Source organism: Perognathus longimembris, chromosome 3, assembly GCF_023159225.1.
Source record: "Perognathus longimembris pacificus isolate PPM17 chromosome 3, ASM2315922v1, whole genome shotgun sequence".
Classification (NCBI taxonomy): domain Eukaryota; kingdom Metazoa; phylum Chordata; class Mammalia; order Rodentia; family Heteromyidae; genus Perognathus; species Perognathus longimembris.
Window position 1 is genome coordinate 94414245 of NC_063163.1, and position 21631 is coordinate 94435875.

The window sequence follows — 21631 nt, forward strand, 5'->3', positions numbered from 1 at the left end:
GCCTTTAAATTTCAATACTTGCACTGACCAGATTGTGTCCCATTTTCCAGTAAGCCCTCTCAGATTTCTTTCTTTTTTTTTTTTTTTTTTTTTGGCCAGTCCTGGGACTTGAACTCAAGGCCTGAGCACTGTCCCTGGGTTCTTTTTGCTCAAGGCTAGCACTCTGCCACTTGAGCCACAGCGTCACTTCTGGCTGTTCTTTATATATGTGGTGCTGAGGAATCGAACCCAGGGCTTCATGTATACGAGGCAAGCACTCTACCACTAGGCCATATTCCCAGTCCCCCGCCCTCTCAGATTTCTGCAGGTGGTGTTCTTTGTAGTTGTTTTCTCTTGAGGCATCTTTGTAAATTCTCTTCTCTTTAGGATCTTGGAATGCTGTGGTGAAGACCTGAGATGCCACATCCCTGGGCAGTTTGTAGAGGGTAGGTTGCCATTATACCAAAAGCGAGGGATCCTGTAATGCTACATTCTAGCAGATGGGCAGAGTCCTCACCTGGCCTTTGGTCAGAGACAGGTGTCAAGATTGCCACAACACTCACAGGAATGAGGTCTACACTACAAGGGGGACTGGAGAACCTGAGTTATCTAAGTTGGCCTTTAATAAGAAATTTCATTAAGTTCAAAAGCTGGGGAACAATTTCTTGACATCAGGGCAGCTAAGGATAGATAGGAGAGTTGACTGCTCTGAGAAATATTAAAAAGCATAGAAGAGGCTGAAAATCTGGCCTAGTGGTAAAGTGCTTGCCTCGTGTACATGAAGCCCTAGGTTTGATTCCCCAGCACCACATATATAGAAAATGGCCAGAAGTGGCGCTGTGGCTCAAGTGCTAGCCTTGAGCAAAAAGAAACCAGGGAAAGTGCTCAGGCCCTGAGTTCAAGCCCCAGGACTGGCAAAAAAAAAAAAAAGGATAGATGAATATCAAAAAGGTTTGCACAAGCCAGGCACCAATGTGGTTCACACCTGCAATCCTAGTTACTCAAGAGGCTGAGATCTGAGGATTGTAATGTGAAGAACTCAGGGACAGTCCCCAGGACTGAGTTCAAGCCCCATAACCACCACCACCAACTACAACAAAAAGAATAGATGATAAACTGGGTCTGGGATAGCCAGCAAAGTCCTGGTCACCCCCAGACTCACACAAACACAATCACAGACCAACATTCTTTAATCACAAAGGCACTTGAGGACCCCTATAAATCCGAAGTCTCTGCTGAGAGTGGCTGAGCTCCCTGCCACCCAGCAACTCATCCGGGCACTCAGAGTTCGTCATGACCTGCAGAGGGCTCTGCGCCAGGCTTGATGAAGATGCCTTCCATGGCCTTCCATGTATTGTGTGTGTTGGCACTGGGCATGCCATGCACCTCAAGCTGTCCACGGATGGGACTCCCATACTGCTCACCAGTGACTGACAGGAACACAGAGGTGCCCACATGCTGGAAGCGCACGGTGGACTCGCGTTCCCAGTGCTGCCCAGAGCAGCGCACTGTCCACAGGTCCAGGTCATCACCCTCACCATCTTCACCAAAGGCACTCACCTCCTGTAGATGTGGGATATGGATTAAAGTGGTCACCACAGAGTCCTCTGAAGCCCCTTGCCTAGCAGGGGCACTTGGACCCTGTGCACTCATCTCTAGTTCTTTCCCTGCATCTCTGTGATCCTCAGCTTCCACAGCTGCAAAAATAAGACAGCAGGACCCTGGCCCTCCCCCCGCACCAGTATTCTTTCCCCAGTGCAGGAAATTTTATGACATACACACACCCTGTGGCATCTATGTAGGGATCACTGGTCCCTTGAGAGCTAAAAGCTTTCTCCTCAAGTCTAACCCCTCTGAAGTCCAGTTTCCAGTTGAGGCCTTTATCTCCAAAAGCATTATCAGGCTGGGTACTGGTGGTTCATTGTAATCCTAGCTACTCAGAAGGCTGACGGCACCAAGGAGTCTCCATGAGACTCTTATCTCCAATTAGCCACCAAAGCAGCTAGAACTGGAGCTCTGGCTCAAGTGGTAGAGTACTAGCTTTGAGCAAAAGAGCTTGGGGACAGCACCTAGGCCCTCAGTTCAAGTCCCAGGACTGACACACACACACACCACAAATCCTCAGATTGCAGCTTCCTGAGTAGGTAGGTATGCAATGAGCCACCAGCACCAAGCCTGACAGTGCTTTTGGATATAAAGGCCTTGACTGGAAACTGGACTTTAGAGGGGTTAGTACTTTGAGAAGGGGAAAGAGGTTTTAGCCCTCCCACCCACCCTCTACTCCCTGCACATACACACCCCAATCTACCAGCCACAGCTGCAATGATCTCCATGTCAGTGTGTGTGTGTGTGTGTGTGTGTGTGTGTGTGTATAACATGATTGTGTACCAGTACTAGGGTTTGAACTTAGCCTGAGTGCTGTCTCTAAGCATTTTCACTCAAGGCTGGTGCTCTACCACAGGAGCCACAACTTTACTTCCAGCTTTTGGGTGGGTAATTGGAGATAAATGCCTCACAAACTTTCAGTCTTGGGTTGATTTCAAACTGTGATTCTCAGGTCTTTAGATTTTTGGGTTTTTTTTTTTTTTTTTTTTTTTGCCAGTCCTGGGGCTTGGACTCAGGGCCTGAGCACTGTCCCTGGCTTCTTTTTGCTCAAGGCTAGCACTCTGCCACTTGAGCCACAGCGCCACTTCTGGCCATTTTCTATATATGTGGTGCTGGGGAATCGAACCCAGGGCTTCGTGTATAGGAGGCAAGCACTCTTGCCACTAGGCCATATTCCCAGCCCCTTTAGATTGTTTTGTTTTGTTTTTTGCCAGTCCTGGGGCTTGAACTCAGGGCCTGAGCACTGTCCCTGGCTTTTTTTTACTCAAGGCTAGCACTCTACCACTTGAGCCACAGCACCACTTCTGGCTTTTTCTACATATATGGCGCTGAGGAATTGAACCCAGGGCTTCATGTATATGAGGTGAGCACTTTACCACTAGGCCATATTCCCAGCCATCTCAGGGTCTTTAGGGGATTACAGGATTACTCGTGGCACCTCACTTAATCTCCAAGTCTTGACACATGCTCTTATAAAGGTCTGGAAAGGCTGTTGTCCCCTCTGGGGCCTGGAGAGCTCCTCATCTTTCTAGACCCTGATGAGATTTTCTCTCCCCTGTGGGATTTCCTATTCCACATCCAGAAGGCTGTGGGTATCTCCCCTCTGAGTCGCACCTACCCACCAAAGAGGAGCTAGTGACAGGGATCTCTCTTCTGATCTCTCTCAGCAGGACTGGAAGCTCCTGGGGACAGGGGCCCGGATCACCAGAGAGGGCGCTCAGGTAACCTTTCAGAATTGAAATTCCCATTTCTCCGAGGCCCAGAAAGCTTAAACTGGGTGCCTCTCGAGGAGGTCAGGGAGCGGGCTTACCTGATTATTGGACAGCGGCGAGGGGAAGTGGTGCGTGTGCAGGTTCTTGCCCGTGAGGACGTGGGTGAGCCGCACCGCCTGCCCGCAGCGAACCGGGAGCCCGCGCGGGCACCCGCCCTCGGAGCCGCCACGAATCCGCCAGTAGCTATTGGCGTCGTCCGACGCTTCCACGCCGGTCACCGACTGTTGGCCGCTGCCTGAGGAGTGACACCCGCACCCACCCAAGGGTCTGTCAACCGCAGAACTCCAGACGCTGGTCTTGAACACCATCAAACTATCCCCACAACCCCAAGTCTGGACTCCAAAGACTCGGCTTCAGTCCTGCCTGAACCCCGAGTCCCCTGTTGACCTTCCCAATAATGTAGACGGCCCTTCAAAGCTCTGGTCTTTATCTCTGATGGGCCCCCAATGACTCTAGACTCCTCTGGCCACCCAGTTCACGACATCCCACGGATCGCCTCGACCTCTTCTCAAATTCCCCACCCTCTGGCGATGCGCCCGCCCCCAGTCGCCAGCTCTGCGCACCTGATCCGTATTTGATGTCGTGTGAGTGCAGCCGCACCCTGTGGTTCGTGTTGAGTAGCTTCAGCACGGACCCGCAGGTCACGAGTCCCGCGCCAGTCTTCGAGGTGCTACCGCCCCGCACCACAAGTGCCAGTAGCAACACCAGGAGCGCTGGTCCAGCAGCCCCGCCGCGGCCCGCGCTCCACATCGCCGCTGCCCGGCTCCCGCTGCTCGGGACCCTGGGAAGCTTCCGTCCCGCCACTAGCCAATCCGGCTCTGACAGCGCCCGCTCGCGGCAGCCAATCGCTATCCCGCGCGGCGCCCCTCCCGCACTGCCATTGGATTACCGTGAAGGGGTCCCACCCCCCCAGCTTTCCAGAGCGGTAGGTGGGAGGGGCTGCAGACACGAGGAGGGTTTTGATTGGTCCACGCTCCGGAGAAGTCGCCAATGAATGCCAAGGCTGTAGCCCCAAGCTTTACGAGCCCGAGGGGTGGCGTGGTGTGAGCTTTCCGAGCGTTAGGGCCACTGAACACCCAAATGCCACCTCAGGGTCTTAAGACCCTCATGCACCGGAAGCACGTAATTCTGGATCCCTGGGACCTCAGTCGTGTATCTCTCCCTGGGTCTGCGGCTCGCGCTCTCTCGCCTTCCCTCCCTCTCCTCCCCATCTTTCTTTTTTGGTGCCAGTCAGAGGGCTTGAACTTAGGGCTTGAATTTAGAACCTGGGCCCTGTCCTTGAGCCTTTTTTTTTTTTTTTTTTTTTTTTTGCTCAAGACTAGCACTTGAGATACTTGATACTACCACTTTAGATAATCCAGGCTATTTGGTAGTTAAGTGGAGATGAGCCTCATCCTTTTCTGCTCATGCTGGCCTGGAACTTTGATGCTCAGATCTCAGCTTCTTGAGTAGCTAGGACTGCAGACGTGAGCCAGCAACTCCCTGCTTTGCAGTCTTGAGGCTACTATATTGAGTCACTATTTTTTGTGATCACAACTCTGGTATCTGTGAAACCATTGCTGAATCCTCTGGTCCTTCAGTCTTTTACCCTTGGAATTAATTCATCCCTTAGCTATTTGATCTCTCTGACACTGGGTCACCTAAATCCCTGGACAGTGGGGTTTCTGAATTCCCCTGGTCACTCAGCCTTTTGAGTCATTCCATGCCAAACTGTCGTGATCACTGGGTCAGGCAGCAGAGGGCAGCAGGGAGCTTTGGTGTTGAGGATAATATCAGGTTCTCAGAAGAGTCACAAAGCTGTCTTAGGAGGTCTTCTGGACATGTGTGGGTTCTCATCTTGATACCTTCTCAGAGGATGGTCCTCTCCGTCTTCAAGGGAGGAAAACCTGCATTGTTTACTTATTCATGCAAAGTTCCTACATTGACTTCACTCCAGACTTTATGCTGGGGGTCACAGAGGAACTGCCTCTGAGCTCCACTTCCCAATAGTCTGATAAATCATGCACTTAAGTTCATATTAAACTATTCACAGTTCTGCATTCAGAAAAACCAAAGGAGCTGAAAACTGGTGGTTTATGCCTGTAACACTAGCTACTTAGGAGGCTGATAGCTGTGGCTTACAGTTTAAAGCCAGTCCATAAGACTTTTGTATCCAGGGGCTGGGAATATGGCCTAGTGGCAAAAGTGCTTGCCTCATATACATGAAGCCCTGGGTTCAATTCCCCAGTACCACATATATAAAAAATGTCCAGAAGTGGCACTGTGGCTCAAGTGGCAGAGTGCTAGCCTTGAGCAAAAAGAAGCCAGGGACAGTGCTCAGGCCCTGAGTCCAAGGCCCAGGACTGGCAAAAAAAAAAAAAAAAAAAAAAAAAAAAGACTTTTGTATCCAATAAACCAGTAAAAAGCAGAAGGGGAGCTGTGGCTCAAGTGGTAAATCACTATTCTTGAGTGAAAAAGCTAAGATAGTACCCAGGTGTTCAAGCCCTAGTACTGGCAGAGAGAGAGGAGGGGAGAGAGGGAGTGAGGAGTGGGGAGGAGAGAGAGAGAGAGAGAGAGAGAGAGAGAGAGAGACCCTTAAAAATAGTACTGGGGTTTGAACTCAGAGCCCTGTAGCAAGTACTCTATTACTTGAGCCCTAGGCCTTTTTTTTTTTTTTTTTTTTTTTTTTTGGCCAGTCCTGGGGCTTGGACTCAGGGCTTGAGCACTGTCCCTGGCTTCTTTTTGCTTGATCAAGGCTAGCTCTCTGCCACTTGAGCCTCAGCACCACTTCTGGCCATTTTCTGAATATGTGGTGCTGGGGAATTGAACCCAGGGCTTCATGTATACAAGGCAAGCACTCTTGCCACTAGGCCATATCTTCAGCCCCCCTAAGCCTTTTTTTGTTGTTTTTAAGATTTTCATGGAAACCGGGCACCAGTGGCTCATGCCTATAGTCCTAGCTACTCAGGAGGCTGAGATCTGAGGATCACAATTCAAAGCCAGCCTGTGCAGGAAAGTCCATGAAGACTCTTATCTCCAGTTAACTACCAGAAAACCAGAAGTGGGGCTGTGGCTAAAAGTGGTGGAGCACTAGCCTTGAGCTGAAGAGCTCAGGGACAGTGCCCAGGCACAGAATTCAAGCCCCATGGCCAAATAATAATAATAATAATAATAATAATAATAATAATAATAATAATACAATTGGTATTAAAGCCAGCTCAAAGGTATTAATTTACTTTGTTTTCTGTAGCGCTGAGGTTCAAACCCAGGGCCAAACATTCTCTCACTGAACTCAAAGCAAGGTTTAATGTTGGCTTTTATTTTGAATTCATATGGAATAACAAAACTTGAAGCTGGGCATCAATTGCACACGCTTGTAATCCTAGCTACTCAGGATGCTGAGATCTGAGGATCTCTTGTATCCTGCCTGGTAACAAGAAAACACCCACAAAACTGCACACAACTTTGCACAAAGGCAGCTACAACCTTATAAAGTATTTCTACAATACTTGTGTGTGTGTGTGTGTGTGTTTGTGTGTGTGTGTGTGTGTGTGCATGCCAATAATGAGGTTTGAACTCAGGGCCTCATGTTCTTGCTTAGCTTTTTCTGCTCTATCACTTGAGCCATACATCTACTTCCAGCTTTTTGCTGGTTAATTGGAGATGAATCACTCAGATTTGGCTTCCTGAGCTGGCTTTGAGCAGAGATCTTCAGTTCTCAACCTCCTCCTGAGTATCTAGGATAACAGACCTGAGTTCCTAGCACATTTGTTTTGGGTAAGGGGGTGGGGCTTAAGCTCAGGGCCTCCTATGTTCCCTTAGCTTTTTCATTCAAGGGTAACACTCTACTACTTGAGTCATACCTCCACCTCAGCTTTTTACTGGTTAATTGGAGATAAGGCCAGGTGTTGGTAGCTCATGCCTCTAGTCCCAGGTACTCAGAACACTGAGATCTGAGGATCTGGGTTTGAAGTCTGTCCAGGTTGTAGATTCTTATCTCCAACTACCAATAAAAGCCCCAAATGGAGCTGTGTCTCAAGTGGTAGAGCACTGGCCTTGAGCAAAAATAAACTCAGGGACAGCTCCCAGGCCCTGAGTTCAAGTTCCAGTACTGGCACAAAGAAAAGGTATGTCTGCTACAAAGGAGTCTGTGACCTAGCCACCTTTAGAACCTTGGTCCTGCAGAATGGCAGCCAAGGAATCTCTCTTCAAACCTAAGGGTATAGGTGCGATAGGTGTGCAAACCGTGCCTGGCTTGAGGGATCCATATACTTGCCGTGTCTTCTCATCTGAGCCCTGAGTCCCTGAGGCTGATTAAGCTTGGCCAAGCAAGACTGCTCTCCTTGCATCAAGATGGGCTCCAGATGGAGGCAAGGCTTCCCTCAGTTGCAGCCTACGTTTAGAAGGGTACAGTGTTCTTTTGTCTAGAAGTGAGACCAGGTCACAGAAACATATGGGGAAAGTTGAGCTGTTCTGTGGGGGAAGGCATATGTATATGGTCACAAACAAGATGCCTCAGGAAGGCAAAGGGAAGCAGGTACTGTTGGATGTCAGGGAACACCAGGAGAAGCTTGGAAGGGAAACCTGCCAGTTATAGTATGAGCCATGTGCACAGACCCTTCTAGAGAAAGCTGCCTTCCAGAACCATTCCTGAAGAATTACTTATGTGGCCAGCTTTGGGCAGTATGACTTGATCAGCAGTCATAAGATTGCCTGGAGTGGTATACGTGAAGCCCTGGGTTCAATTCCTCAGCATCACATATATAGAAAAAGCCAGAAGTGGTGTTGTGGCTCAAGTGGCAGAGTGCTAGCCTTGAGCAAAAAGAAACCAGGGACAGTGCTTGGGCCCTGAGTTAAGCCCCAGGGCTGGCAAAAAAAAAAAAAAAAAAAAAAGGTTGCCTGGAGTGGAAACCTCAAAACAGACATGGGAAATTCAAGTTAGGATTATGATATCCATGACCATAGCAGGAGAAGGTAGCTGCACAGGTTTTTATTTGTTTGTTTTCTTTGTTTTTGTTTTTGTTGCCAGTCTTGGGGCTTGAACTCGGGGCCTGAGCACTGTCCCTGGCTTCTTTTTGCTCAAGGCTAGCACTCTGCCACTTGAGCCACAGCGCCACTTTCGGCTTTTTCTATGTGGTGCTGAGGAATTGAACCCAGGGCTTCGTGTATACAAAACGAGCACTTTACCCTTAGGCCATATTCCCAGCCCCCTGCACAGGTTTTTAGTTGCCACAAGAGAGTGTGCATAGGAAATGAGAAGGCATAAGGAAAATCCCTCTAAAAGCAGGAGCCATGAGCAGGGTGACAGTAGCTTATGCCTGCAGTCCCACAGAGTGCCATTCTTGAACGAAAAAGCTACGGGACAGGCTGGGAATATGGCTTGCCTAGCATACATGAAGCCCTGGGTTCAATTCCTCAGCACCACATATATGGAAAGAGCCAGAAGTGGTACTGTGGCTCCAGTGGCAGAGTGCTAGCCTTGAGCATAAAAGGAGCCAGGGACAGTGCTCAGGCCCTGAGTTCAAGGCCCAGACTGGCAAAAAAAGAAAAAGAAAGAAAAGCTATAGGACAGTACTCAGGCCTTAAATTCAAGCCCTGGTGCCAGCACAAACAAAATAAAGCAAAACAATTAGCTCCAAGGCAGAGCATATGAAGTTCAGGGTAAGAATACTACTAGCTTCTCTCAAAGACCAGCAGCTAGGGCTAACCCAACTTGAAGGTACTTAACACAAGGGAAGAGGCATAAGTTCAAGGAAAATGATGATGAGATGGCTAGTTGAAATGACTCGGCTCCATCAATACATATTTTATTTTATTTTTTCTCTCTTATTTGTTCCCCTGAGAGTGTCAACAGAACTCCTCATGAGCATTCAGTCCATCCTGACCTCTGTTCAGGGCAGGGGGGGCTGGGTGAGCAACTACTCTGATGGAGGAGCAGCAGCAACAGGGAATGGAGGACTGGGCGTGGCTTCCAGGGATGTCATGGGGGTTCACCATGGCCCATGTCCAAGGAGCTGATCAGAGCCTCTAATGCATGCTCAGGGAGGCTCTCATCTTCAGAGGCTTCTTCTTCCTCAACCTCAAACTGGTTCTCCTCTTCACTCTCTTTACTGTCCTCCACGTTCACCATTTCCTTGGACTTGTGGACTTTAGAGCCCTTGCTGATGAGGGAGAACAGAGAGAGGTTGGGCTCTGACAAGCTTGAGGGTGTGTGCTCCTCAACTTCAATAGATCCACGAGGACTGAGCAGCTGGAAAATTGGCAACTCATTGTGGGACTCCGTGGCAACCTGTTCCTGGCTCATGTCAGTGACTGGCTCAAGCTGATGCATGGACTGTGTGCTGGGTTCAGTGGTTTCCTGCTGAGTAGTAACCTCTTGGGAGGTGTCAGGCAGGTTGGCTGCTGTATGGGAGTCCTGCTTCAAGGACTGCTTTGAGGCCTGCTTCAAGGAATGCATCGAGGCCTGCTGTTCTAATTCAGCCTCCTCTAGTTTGTGTAACAGGCAGCTCCAGTCAATTTTCGAGGACAGGCAGATGTGGGAACCCTTCACCTTCTTGAAGCCCAGGAAAATATCCATGAGAACCTCGGTGACAGGAAAGGAGATGAAGCCAAGTTGCTTTCTGAGGTTGTTCTCGAACTTGTACTTGTAGATGAGCAAGGAGACAGCTTTTTCAGTCAAAAGATGGGTGAGTTCTTCTTGCCAAGGGCTTGTTATGCTCGTCTCAGACAAGATGGAGGGCAGTGGTTTCTTCTTGGAGAACCTGGTGATGGTGTTCTGCACAGCAATCAAGGAATGGAAAAATGAGATGTGTCACCCCTTGTCAGACTTGCCCTTCTTGCTGTCCTGTGACACCCATCACATCCACAGCACCTTCCTTTTCAGCCCCTCTCCCACCACCCCTGCCCATCACCACCACACAAGCCCTGCTTGCCACACTCAGGATACAGCTCCACCGCAGCTGCCATGCTGTCATATTCAACAGCCAACTATTACTCTTATTTCCTCTGCCTCTCCCCTTGGGCCTTGGGCAAGGCCAGTGGCCTCCATCAGTGTCAGTAAACCTAAGTCTTGATAGACTGGCAAGCTCATGCCAAACCTCTTATTCAGAGGGAAGCATAGCTAGGCTCTGCGAAATGAAGGCAGAACTGGAGGAATGCTGGAGACCCACTGGGTGAGACCACTTATATCTTCCACATTACCTTCTTAAGCAGTGTTCCCTCAGGAGGGCAGAGACATCAGATTGTCCTGAATCAGTTAGAGGTAAGTAAACCCTAGGATACAGGATTTTAGGTCCTGCTTTGGACAATGGTTGCTGTCCACGAGGGGCAGGACCCTCTTCCATGTGGGAGGACCTCCAAGATTCACAAACAGATGTTAAAAAATACCCAGGATTTAACAAAGAAGAAGAAGAAAGAAGAAGAGCCTTTATTTGTCTTTGACAATACTTGATAGTAGTTAAGCCAGGATTCCTAGTCCCCCAAAAGCTTGCACTGTATCCAAGAGGTTTCCACAGTGAAAGCCAGGAGACTTTGACTTTGGCAAGTAACAGTGTCTGCTAGTAGTGGTGGATGAAAGAGTACTCCCTTGCCAAATGTTTCCCCAAGACTCCTAGCCCTACACTGGACAGTGAAGTGTGTGAAGAGGAGACAAAAGGCAGGGATCAAAGATAACATGGGGAGAAGAGGAAATGGTCCTTATCCACAGGAGCATGGGGAAAACGAGGAGAGGGAGAGATGCTTCCTTCCAAAGAGGAGAGTAGGGCAATCTTGGGGAATGGGAGACACTCCTCACTGAGGAGAGTGGAAGACTATGGAGGAAAGGGGAGGCAGGCAGGAAAGGGCAAGTGGATGACTGACAGGCAACCCTGGCTGGAGGCCTCTATTGTGATCCCAGGGGTGGGAAGGGTGATATGGTGGCCATGCCTGAGCTAGGCCCTCTGGCTGGAGTCCAGGCCCACAGGTGATTTGGGTAATTGGGGATCTGAATTAGGTATCCCCTGCATGGGGTGGGACAAGGGCCTGGGGACATTGGGCTCTTCTGTGGGTGTCACCTTGAGCCTGAATCTGGTGGCCAGCTGGGCAGTAGGTAGGGGGGAGACCCGTCTGGTCTTGCTTTTCCTGTAAGGTGTCTTGGGGCTGGAGGCTCTGGTAGGAAAGGAATCAGCGTCTTCTTTGTCGGTGGGTATAGCCATCTTAAAGTCTGGCTGCAGCAGATGGGTAACTGGGAGCTTTGGACTGGGCTCCATGTTCCCATAAAAGAGAGGGCAGCCATTGTGGCGACGGGCACTGCTGAGCTTTTCCACAGCCTGGCTGATCACACTCTGCAGGGCTGGGAAGAGGTGCTGGTTGGCCAGGAAATCCAAAGTGCGATGAGGTTCACGGAGTGAGCAGTAGCGTGGCAGATCAAAGGATGCTGACTGGCTCAACAAGGACTTCATCTTCTTGAACTCTCGTTTGGGCAATATGAACTCATGTTCTCCAGATCCCCGCTCTGATGCCCCAGGGGTGCCTGCTCTGGAGCCCAGCAGCTCTGAGAACCAGGGCAGGGACTGCTCCCGAGTCCACTGGCTGTTGGTCGGCAGGTTCCACAGCTGAGAGTACCCCTGGGAATAGCGTTGACTCAGACCTCTCTGCAAGAGAGACAGGGACTCTAAGAGGCATTCTGGAGCATGCAAGCCAGGCTTGACCCAAGCCCTAGATTTGGGTCTACCCCCAACTCACCCCAAGCTGTGGCCCCAGATCTCACCCCTTTGTTCTCCAGTCGTTGCATTCTCTTGAGGCTTTTCTCCAGCAGGAGTTTGTCCTTTACCAATGGCAGGGAGTCTTGGACATCCAAGTCACTGTCCCGGAAGTGGAAGCCCAAACAGCCAGCTTTGAGGTTGGGATAGGAATCAGACATGGAGCTGGAAGAGGATGGGTAATTGTTGAGGTGTCCAGTGCAGAGGGTGGGTTGAGCACGGTGCCTGTGCACGGTGCTGAAACTTGGTCGGGTCCTGGCCGCCGCACAGGAGCTGGCACTTCCACGGGGTCCTGCACCTCCACCAGCGGTACCCCAGTGTTTGTCTTCATGCCAGCCATACGCTCTGTTGCCTCTTCCACCACTGACTGCAGGCTGTCCAGTATCTGGCCCTCAGTCAGGAAATCCAGGAAGCCACCAAAGGCCTGGGGGCAAGTCGGGTCGAGGCGGCGCCTTCGGTGTGCTGAACTGCCCTTCACTGATGGTGGATGTGGCATGTGACCTGGCTTGAAGGCTGGCCCCATTTCTGGCAACAATGGCTTCTTGGGCTGCACCTGAGTAGACAGGCTTGTCACAGTGGGCAAGATGCCCTGCAAGGGGTTGGGGTTGTCCCCGGGGAACTCCTAAAGTGTAGGAGCTGCTTGGGGACTAAGCAGTGAAATGACTTTTCTTTTGGTGGTTCTGGAGACTGAACCCAGGACTTAAGAGCATGTTAACGTGAGTGCTCCATCACTAAGTATTTCCAGCCTTGGAACTGCACATTAAAAGTTACTTAAGGAGCTGGGAATGTTGTTTAGTGGACTAGCATGCATGAAGCCCTGGGCTCAATTCCTCAGTACCACATAAACAGAAAAAGCTGGAAGTGGCACTGTGGCTCAAGTGGTAGAGCACTAGCCTTGAACACAGAGAGGCTCAACGATATTGCTTAGGCCCTGAGGCCCTGAGTTCAAGCCCCAGGACTGGCCCAAAAAAAAGTCACTAAAGGGTCTGGGAATGTGACTTAGAGGTTAGAGTGCTTGCCTAGCATGCATGAAGCCCTGGGTTTGATTACTCAGTACCACATAAACAGAAAGAGCAGAAGTAGTACTGTAGCTCAAGTGGTAGGGTGCTGGCTTTGAGCCAAAGAAGCTTAGGGACAATGCCCAGGCCCTGAGTTCAAGCTCCAAGACTGGCAAAAAAAAAAAAAAAAAATCACTTAAGCTAGGCACCGGAGAATCATGACTATAATTTAGATACTCAGAAGGCTAAGATTTGAGTATTGTAGTTTGAAGCCAGCCTGGGCAGGAAAGTCCGTGAGACTCTCATCTCCAAATTAATGACAGAAAAAGCTAAAGTGGCCGCTGTAGCTCAAATGGTAGAGTGCTAACCTCGAGCAAAAGGAGCTCAAGGGAAATGATAGTGCCCAAGCCCAGACTTCAAGCTCCAGGACTGGAAAAAAAAAGAAAGAAGTAATTTAACCCAATGAGCACTGATGGCTTACATCTTTATTTTTCTGCCAGTCCTGGGGCTAGATCCCAGGGCTTAGAAATTGTCCCTGTGCTTCTTTTGCTTAAGGCTAGCACTCTACCACTTGAGCCACAGCACTACTTCTGGCTTTTTCTGCTTATGTGGTACTGAGGAATTGAACCTAGGGCTTCATGCATGCTAGGCAAGCACTCTACCTCTAAGCCACATTCCTAGCCCTTGGCTCACATCTTTAATCCTAGCTACTTAGAAGGCTAAGATCTGAGGATTGCAGCTCAAAACTATCCAGGGCAGGAAAATCCACAAAACTTTTATCTCCAATAAATCACCAAAAACCTGGAAGTAAAGCTATGACATAAGTAGTAGAGCAGAGCACCAGCCTTGAGTGAAAAAGTATGGGACAGCAACCAGGCCCTAAGTTCAAGCCCCAGTAGAGAGAGAGAGAGAGACAGACACACACACACACACACACACACACACACACACACACACTCAATCCTAGGTTAGGATGCTTGTCTTTGTGTTGGGGATTCATCTTGGCCTTAAGGGGGGAAGGGCAAGGAGAGCACTCCCGGCTACCGAGATGCCGCCCTTCCCCCAGCCCTGAGGCAGTGTGGAAGTGAGCCACACCTATCTCCTTCTGGGTCCGGAACAGAAGGGGTAGCTTTGAGACCATCCCCCACCTTGCGCCAGCAAGCACGAGTGCTCCCCTTTCGGTACTATGGGAAGTGACGTTAGCCCATGAGGGAGGTCCTTGGGAGCTGCTCTTGGATGACAAGCTCGCCAGCCTATCTCCAGCTCATGCTCAATCCTCGTCATCACTACTATATTACTGTGAGCCCCTCCCGATTAAATTGGATTGCTACGAGATCCGTCTGCGCCTGGCTTCCTTGGTAGGTAAGGAGGGAGGAAAAGGGGATCTCGTTCGGCCACGTGCACCCCACCTTGGCCGCCTGCTGGTCAGGTGCCCTGGGGAGAGGGTGAAAAGGGGAGCACTGATAAGGGAGTAAGCTTAACATCCCTGCACCAGGGGAGGTAAATCTAGCCCGGCATCTTTGTTATCTTTAGGCTGGGTGACAGTGCCCACAGTACCCCCTCTTGAGGTCCAATTTCCTCATCTATAAAGTGAGGCTGGGGGTCTGAAAGCAAACTGGACTCTGTACGCACATAGGGTATGAATGGGAAATTTTGAACCCCTCTCAGCTTTTGTGTGTGTATATGTGTCTGTGTGCATGCACACATGCGCATAACCCAATAATGGAACTTGAACTCAGGACCCTGCACTCTCATTTGGCTTTTTCCCTCAAGACTGCCACTCTACCAGTTGAGCTACCCTTCCATATGTGACTTTTTGGTGGTTAATTGGAGACAAGAGCTGCCTGAGCTGACTTCAAATCGCAACCCTCAGATCTCAACCTCCTGACTAGGTAGGATTAGAGGCATGAGCCACCAGCACCCAGTTCTCCATCCCTTAATTCATTCAGAGCTACCAATTCTGTATTCATTGTTGTACAACAAGAGCCTTTGATCCCTGGCTATCCAACTTGAGTCCTAGGCCTTGGCTGTGTCAGAGGGGCACAGGAAATGGAAGATGATCAAGAGGGGCACAGGAAATGGAAGATGATCAGGATGCAGCAGGCAGACATAGAGAGGTCAACACTACATAAATGCTTCACTAAGAGGCCCAGTGAGGAGAGTCAATAGTGAGAAAGTCAAAAGTGAGAAAGGAGGTGGTGGTCTGCTGGGCACACTTACCCGAGCCACAAAAGTGCTGTGGCCAGCCTCATCGTCGGCCAGGTATCCGGATTGGCGGTGGTAGCTAGCCATGATGCTTGTAGACAAGCTTTCCCTGCTTCCTCTCTCTTAGGCTGGCAGCACAGCCAAGGACTCCTCTAGGCGGGGAGGGGGGGTAGGGAGGAAGATGGCATGAGAATCCACACGGTCCTTCATGGTTCTGGTGGCCCTAAGGGCCCTTGTTCCCCACACCCTGTGTCCTCGGTGCATCGGGCCCTTCCTTTGCTCAACACCCCCCAGGCTTCTGCTAACTGTCCCATTTCAGAGTCACCAACCCTGGGTCTGGGTATATGTCCAATCCTCCCTCCTCCCAGACCAGGGTCGCCCTGGCATTCTGACCACTCACCAGAGTCCAGGCCGCACTGAGCTCGGATCGGGTTTCCTCGATCCGTGCAGACTGAAAAGAGTGGCTAGAATCGCCCAAGAGCCTCCCTCGCCTGCTCATTTACATACAGGGTCCTGATTGGATAATAGCACATCTCTTTCTCACTAGCTCCCCCGACACAATGGTTGGGGGCGTGGTCATTCTTGGCTCCTCCTCTCACTGGACGCTCTGGAAGGCCCACTTCTGTCAGCTACCGAGAGCTGAGAATGGCTGATACTCCAGCATTGTCCTCCCAGAAGGGGCTATGAAGCTGGGGCTCAGATCATATTTAGGGCAAAAGCTAAGGCCCCCACCACTGACATAAACACTTTCCTCAGTTCCTCCCTGGTCATTACGCTGCTTTCCGTCTACATCCAGTGTCTATGACCCCAGTCTTTCAGGGAACAGTATAAAGAGTCCTGGCCTTCAGGCATAGCCTAAGCTTCAACTCCTGGCTTTGCTGTTTTTGCTAGTATGATTCAATTTGAGCATGAACTCATCTGAAAAGGGTTGAGCATTATTCTTTGTGGGAGTTTGGGGATTACATAAAATCCTCATACAATACACACAGAACTGTAAGAGAAGCCCCATATAATTTTTTTTTTTTTACTTATTTGTCTACCAGATGGTACTCCTTTGGAACAGGAACTGAGGCAATTATCTCTAATTTCTAATATTCACACTACCTAGCATGCAGAGAGGCTTAATGTCAGTTTCACCTTTCCAATCACTATGATGGAACACAGCAGTCTTTATATAAAAATCTAGGTTGAAGGGCCCTTTGAGGCCTTCAATCCTTACAAGACCCAGTGATGTTTATAATTCTGAAGTTCTACTTTGTCCTCTTTGCCCTGATCTAGGGGATCAGACAAAGGATACAGGCTCAGAGCTGCAGAAAACTATCTCAGCTCCACCACTCAGTAGTGATGACCACACACCTCCTCTTTGGACTCTGTTTATCTGTAAAAATGGGAGTGAGACTACCAATCTTATAGGTTGGGCCCAAATAAATGCTATACTTTCCATAGAAATCAAGATAGCCTCATTACAATAAAAACTGCCTATCATAATGATTATCAGAAAACATGGATAAAGATTTTTTTTACAAGGGGCAAAAAGTGAGGTTATAGCTCTTTAGCTTTTGTTCGCCATCGTGGTAACCCCATATCTGTGCTTCTAATCATGTCTTCTCACAAGACTTTCAGAATCAAGCAGTTTCTGGCCAAGAAACAAAAGCAAAATCGCCCCATTCCCCAGTGGATTCGGATGAAAACTGGTAACAAAATCAGGTACAACTTCAAGAGAAGACACTGGAGGAGAAGCAAGCTGGGTCTGTAAGGAATTGCACCAGATGCCCACATATTTATGCTCTTCCATGAGCCAGTCAAGCCGAAATGTCAATACTGCCTGGACTGACAGTTGGGCATTTTAAACTGATTTTTCTTTGGTTACTTTAAGAATGGGCACAGTAATAAATATGTTCAACCTTTAAAAAAGTGAGGTTATAAACTGGAGACAGTATCGAGGTCTAATGATTTCTCAGATGAAACATTGATATAAGTGGTCATTTATTTTCTTGCTTAGAATTTTTAACTAAGAAAAAGCTTTCTTAGATGACTGACTCATATAAATGTAACCCTTCTATACATCACCTCTATAATAATAAAGTACATTTTTAAAAAAGAAAAAGAAAAGGCTTCCTGCCAGGCGTGGCTCATGCCTGTAATCCTAACTACTTAGGAGGATGAGATATGAAGATCCCAGTTTTTTTTTTTTGTTTTTTTTTTTGTTTTTTGCCAGTCCTGGGCCTTGGACTCAGGGCCTGAGCACTGTCCCTGGCTTCTTCCCACTCAAGGCTAGCACTCTGCCACTTGAGCCACAGCGCCGCTTCTGGCCGTTTTCTGTATATGTGGTGCTGGGGAATCGAACCTAGGGCCTCGTGTATCCGAGGCAGGCACTCTTGCCACTAGGCTATATCCCCAGCCCTGAAGATCCCAGTTTGAAGCCAGCCCAAGCAGGAAAGTCCATGAGACATTATCTCCAATCATCCACCAGAAAACCAGAAGTGGAGCTGTGGCTCCAAGTGGTAGAGCACTAGCCTTGAACAAAAGGGACAGAGACCAGGCCTTGAGTTCAAGCCCCATGACTGACAAAAAAAGAGCTTCCTTTTAGTAGATACTATGTGAAAAATGAACTATGTAACTGTGGGCAAGGATGGAAGAGGATAACTGGAAAGCGAATAAAGGGGTCACATCCAAAAAGAAATGCACTCATGTCTGGCACCAGTGTCTTATGCCTGTAACACTAGCTACTCAGGAGGATGAGATCTGAGGATTGAGGTTCAAAGCCAGCCTGGGCAGGTAAACCATGAGACTCCAATAAACCACCAGAAAACCGGAAGTGGCTCTGTGGCTCAAAGTAGTAGAGCTCCTGTGAAGAAGCTCAGGGCCAGTAGTGCCCAGCCCCTGAGTTCAAGTCCCACGACAGAAAAAAAAAAAAAAGTCCTCATTACCTGGCTTAAGAAATCATAGCCTCCCCTTCTTTTTTTTGGCCAGCTCTGGGTCTTGAACTCAGGGCCTGAGCACTGTCCCTGGGCTTCTTTTGCTCAAGGCTACCAACCTGAGCTACAGAGCCATTTCCAGCCTTTTCTGTTTATATGGTACTGATGAATCGAATCTAGGGCTTCATGCATGCTAGGCAAGCACTCTACCACTAAGCCACATTCCCAGTCCCATAGTAGCCTTAATAATAAAATTATATTGTATTGTTTATATTTCATTGCTTCTAATGCTTAGAAAAACATTAGCAAAGGACAATAGACAACTTTTAAATAAAATAACTAAATGAAAAAGCTCATAGATCTTACTATAAAAGTAAGGAAAAGGGATCAGGGGCTGGTTCTTCCAGCCTGTAATCCTAGATACTCCGGAGGCTGAGATCTGAGGATCACGGTTTGAAGCCAGCCTGGGCAGGAAAATCTGTTAAACTCTTTTCTTCAATTAACCACCAAAAAGCTGGAAGTGGAGCAGTGAGCAAACAAGCTAAAGGATAGTGCCCAAGCTCTGAGTTAAAGCTCTAGTATTGGCGTTCTCTAGCTCGGTCGCTCGCTTGCTCTCTGTCTTCAAATTTCAGTTTTGTAGTCAAGGAAAGTTCTGGGATGCTATAGACACTGGTGTATTGGATCTTTGAGAGCAATCGGCGGAGTGGCTGCAGTGCCCGCCAAGAACCACTAGATGGCGATAACGAAGCCGAGTTTGGGCGTGAGCGTCGGGGCGGGGCCTCCTGCTGCTTGTAAGCGCTGAGCCGGAGGTGTCCAGCCTCCACCCCTTAGGTCGAGCGGAGGGTTCCCCGCGATCATGGCCTGGCCGCGCGTGCAGCTGGTGGTCACCGCGGATGACTTTGGCTACTGCCCGCGACGCGATGAGGGCATCCTGGCGGCCTTCTTGGCAGGAACCGTGACCAGCGTGTCCCTATTGGTCAACGGCACATCGGCCGAGAGCGCGGCGGAGCTGGCCCGCAGGTGAGGACGATCCCCTTACAGGATCGGGTGGGTCTGGGGGGCCTGGCGGCTGCCTGTGCTCCCGCTCGAGCTCCGCCCGCAGGTACAGCATCCCCACGGGCCTCCACGCCAACCTGTCCGAGGGCCGCCCGGTGGGCCCAGCCCGCCACGGCAACTCGTCGCTGCTCAACCCGGAAGGCTTCTTCCTTGGCAAGATGGGATTCCGGGAGGCGGTAGCAGCCGGAGACATAGCTTTGCCCCAGGTGCGGCGGCGCGCCTGCAGGAAGATGGCGCACGATGACCCCCAAAGCTCAGTCCAGAGGGTACCAAGAATTCGTTAGGGGGAAGAGCGCTACTTCCTCATTCCCACACTGGAGCAATCACACCGGTAGCACAGAGAGGAGACCCTCTGTAGCTCACCTGGAAGCTTAAGGTGTCTGTACCTCTCCCCCTAGGTGCGGGAGGAGCTAGAGGCCCAAGTGAGCCGCTTCTGGGAAATGCTGGGCAGAGCCCCCACGCACGTGGATGCGCACCAGCACATACACGTGCTCCCAGGTGTGTGGACTGCGGCTCCCATGTTTAAGGGGTGGTGATCCCGGGTGAGGAGTTTTGCTCCTCCCTAAACCTGATCCTCCAGCAGGCGTGTGTCAGGTGTTTGCTGAGGTGCTGCGTGCTTACGGGGTGCGCTTCACACGGCTTCCGGTGGAACGCGGCGTGGACAGCTGCACTTGGCTGGAAACACCGGCGCACACCTTTGCCAGCACTGTGGAGCGCGATGCCCGGGCCGCCGTGGGCCCCTTCTCCCGACACGGCCTGCGGTGAGCACCCCTTCCCACTCCAGTCCTCTGGTTCTCCCCGCCATGGGATCCAGGGCGTTTATTTGCCTGGCCTGGTTCTTTTCCTACCCCGGAAATGGGTCAAACATCCACTGGCTGCCCCCATCAAGTTCTGCCCGGCTGTCTGCCTCGCCCTGCTGCAGCTCTTGTCCTGGCACTCACAGGTGGACTGATGCCTTCGTGGGCCTGAGCACTTGTGGCCGACACATGTCTGCTCATCGCTTGTTGGGGGCCTTGGCGCGAGCCCTGGAAGATATTCCAGCGGGCAAGCCTCTGACAGCGGAGTTGATGGTCCACCCAGGTTACCCGAGTGTGCCTCCATCCGGGGGTTGTGGTGAGGGCCCAGACGCCTTTTCCTGCTCTTGGGAGCGGCTGCATGAGCTCCAAGTCCTCACTGAACCTACACTGAAGACCCAGCTTGCCCAGGAGAGCATACAGCTCTGTACTCTTGATGATCTGAACTCCAAGTGGGCTGAGGAAGGAGTTCCTTGTGAGCCAACTCTGGAATCTATCCTGGAGCCTTCACCTTGACACCAGCACCCAGCTAAGCACCACTGCCCCTAAGTGTAGAGGAAATGGTCAAGATTAAGCTCTTGCACAACCTGGAAACAGGACTTTGAGCAGTCTGACTTCCCAGGGTAAGACACTGCCAGTTCTGTGCCCAGCTCTGTGTTCATATGGCTCAGAGAGGTAAATAGTTCTGGGGCCGCTGCTTATGCCTGCCTGCAATTTGTGACATCTTGACTTAGGGCCTGCAGAGCCAATTCGTGTTGCATTGTCAAAACTGATTGCTCAGGGGCAATGGATAATGAATGTTAATAAAAGAATAACTGTATCTTTCAGACTTGGGTGGTTTATAAATAGTGCACAGAAAACTTTCACAAAAAGAGATTGGATATAGAGCAACTCTTCTGTGGCCCAAACCAAAAGAAAATGTTTCAGAAAATATAAGCAAAAGCATCTCTACATTCTAGTTTTGTTCATGTTTCAGTGTTTTCAGTTTGGATTTTGACATGGAGAGGGGTGTCCCATTCTGGCCTTGAACTCCTTGATTCAAGCCTCCTAAGTAGCTGGGACAGGCACATGCTACTGCACCTGACAAGGCTTCCTTTTTTCTTTTTTGTTGGTCATGGGCCTTGGTGCTGTCCCTGAGCCTTTTTATTCAAGGCTAGTGCTCTACCACTTTGAGCCACAGCTCCACTTCTGGTTTTCGGGCAGTTAATTGAAGATTAATTGAAGATAAGAGTCTCACAGACTTTGCTGCCTGAGCTGGCTTTGAACCATGATCTCAGCCTCCTGAGTTGCTAGCATGAGCCACCAGTGCCCAGCTTCTTCTTAAATTTTTGTTGGAAAGGTGATATATAGAGGAGCTACAGTTACATAAGTAATGAGCAGTGTTACCCCTCCCCAGCTTCAGCTTTTCTTCTTTTTTGGGGGTGTGTGGGGAAGGATTAGGAATAGGAGATTGTCATCTCACTCGTCTATTTTGGGGGGAGACATATAGCAAGCTCAATTTTATTATTTTTTTTGCTAGTCAAGGCCTGAGCACTGTCCCTGGCTTCTTTTTGCTCACGGCTAGCACTCTGCCACTTGAGCCACAGC

General features: G+C 49.9%; 4 protein-coding genes across 4 annotated transcripts; 2 read left to right on the forward strand and 2 right to left on the reverse strand.

The window, feature by feature from the left end:
* Window positions 1-1151: 1151 nt before the first annotated feature.
* Window positions 1152-4149, reverse strand: Sdf2l1 (stromal cell derived factor 2 like 1). Its single transcript, XM_048343398.1, has 3 exons — window positions 3920-4149; window positions 3395-3591; window positions 1152-1542 (listed from the first exon to the last, which is right to left on the reverse strand). Exons 1-3 carry the CDS (start codon window positions 4104-4106, stop codon window positions 1261-1263), a joined length of 666 nt encoding a protein of 221 aa, XP_048199355.1. The 5' UTR covers window positions 4107-4149; the 3' UTR covers window positions 1152-1260.
* Window positions 4150-8958: 4809 nt separating this feature from the next.
* On the reverse strand, window positions 8959-16753 carry Ccdc116 (coiled-coil domain containing 116). The gene is given in 6 exon segments (XM_048343395.1): window positions 8959-10110; window positions 11387-11965; window positions 12082-12332; window positions 12335-12626; window positions 15292-15428; window positions 15677-16753. Coding segments are annotated over 5 exon segments (1989 nt in total). The 5' UTR covers window positions 15364-15428; window positions 15677-16753; the 3' UTR covers window positions 8959-9315.
* Window positions 16754-16867: 114 nt separating this feature from the next.
* Window positions 16868-17176, forward strand: LOC125349337 (60S ribosomal protein L39-like). The gene has a single exon (XM_048343400.1). It carries the CDS (start codon window positions 16877-16879, stop codon window positions 17030-17032), a length of 156 nt encoding a protein of 51 aa, XP_048199357.1. The 5' UTR covers window positions 16868-16876; the 3' UTR covers window positions 17033-17176.
* Window positions 17177-18783: 1607 nt separating this feature from the next.
* Ydjc (YdjC chitooligosaccharide deacetylase homolog) lies at window positions 18784-20831 on the forward strand. The gene is made up of 5 exons (XM_048343396.1): window positions 18784-19214; window positions 19297-19456; window positions 19649-19748; window positions 19834-20011; window positions 20194-20831. The coding sequence occupies exons 1-5, from the start codon at window positions 19051-19053 to the stop codon at window positions 20558-20560; spliced, it is 969 nt and encodes a 322-aa protein (XP_048199353.1). The 5' UTR covers window positions 18784-19050; the 3' UTR covers window positions 20561-20831.
* The last annotated feature ends 800 nt before the right edge of the window (window positions 20832-21631 follow it).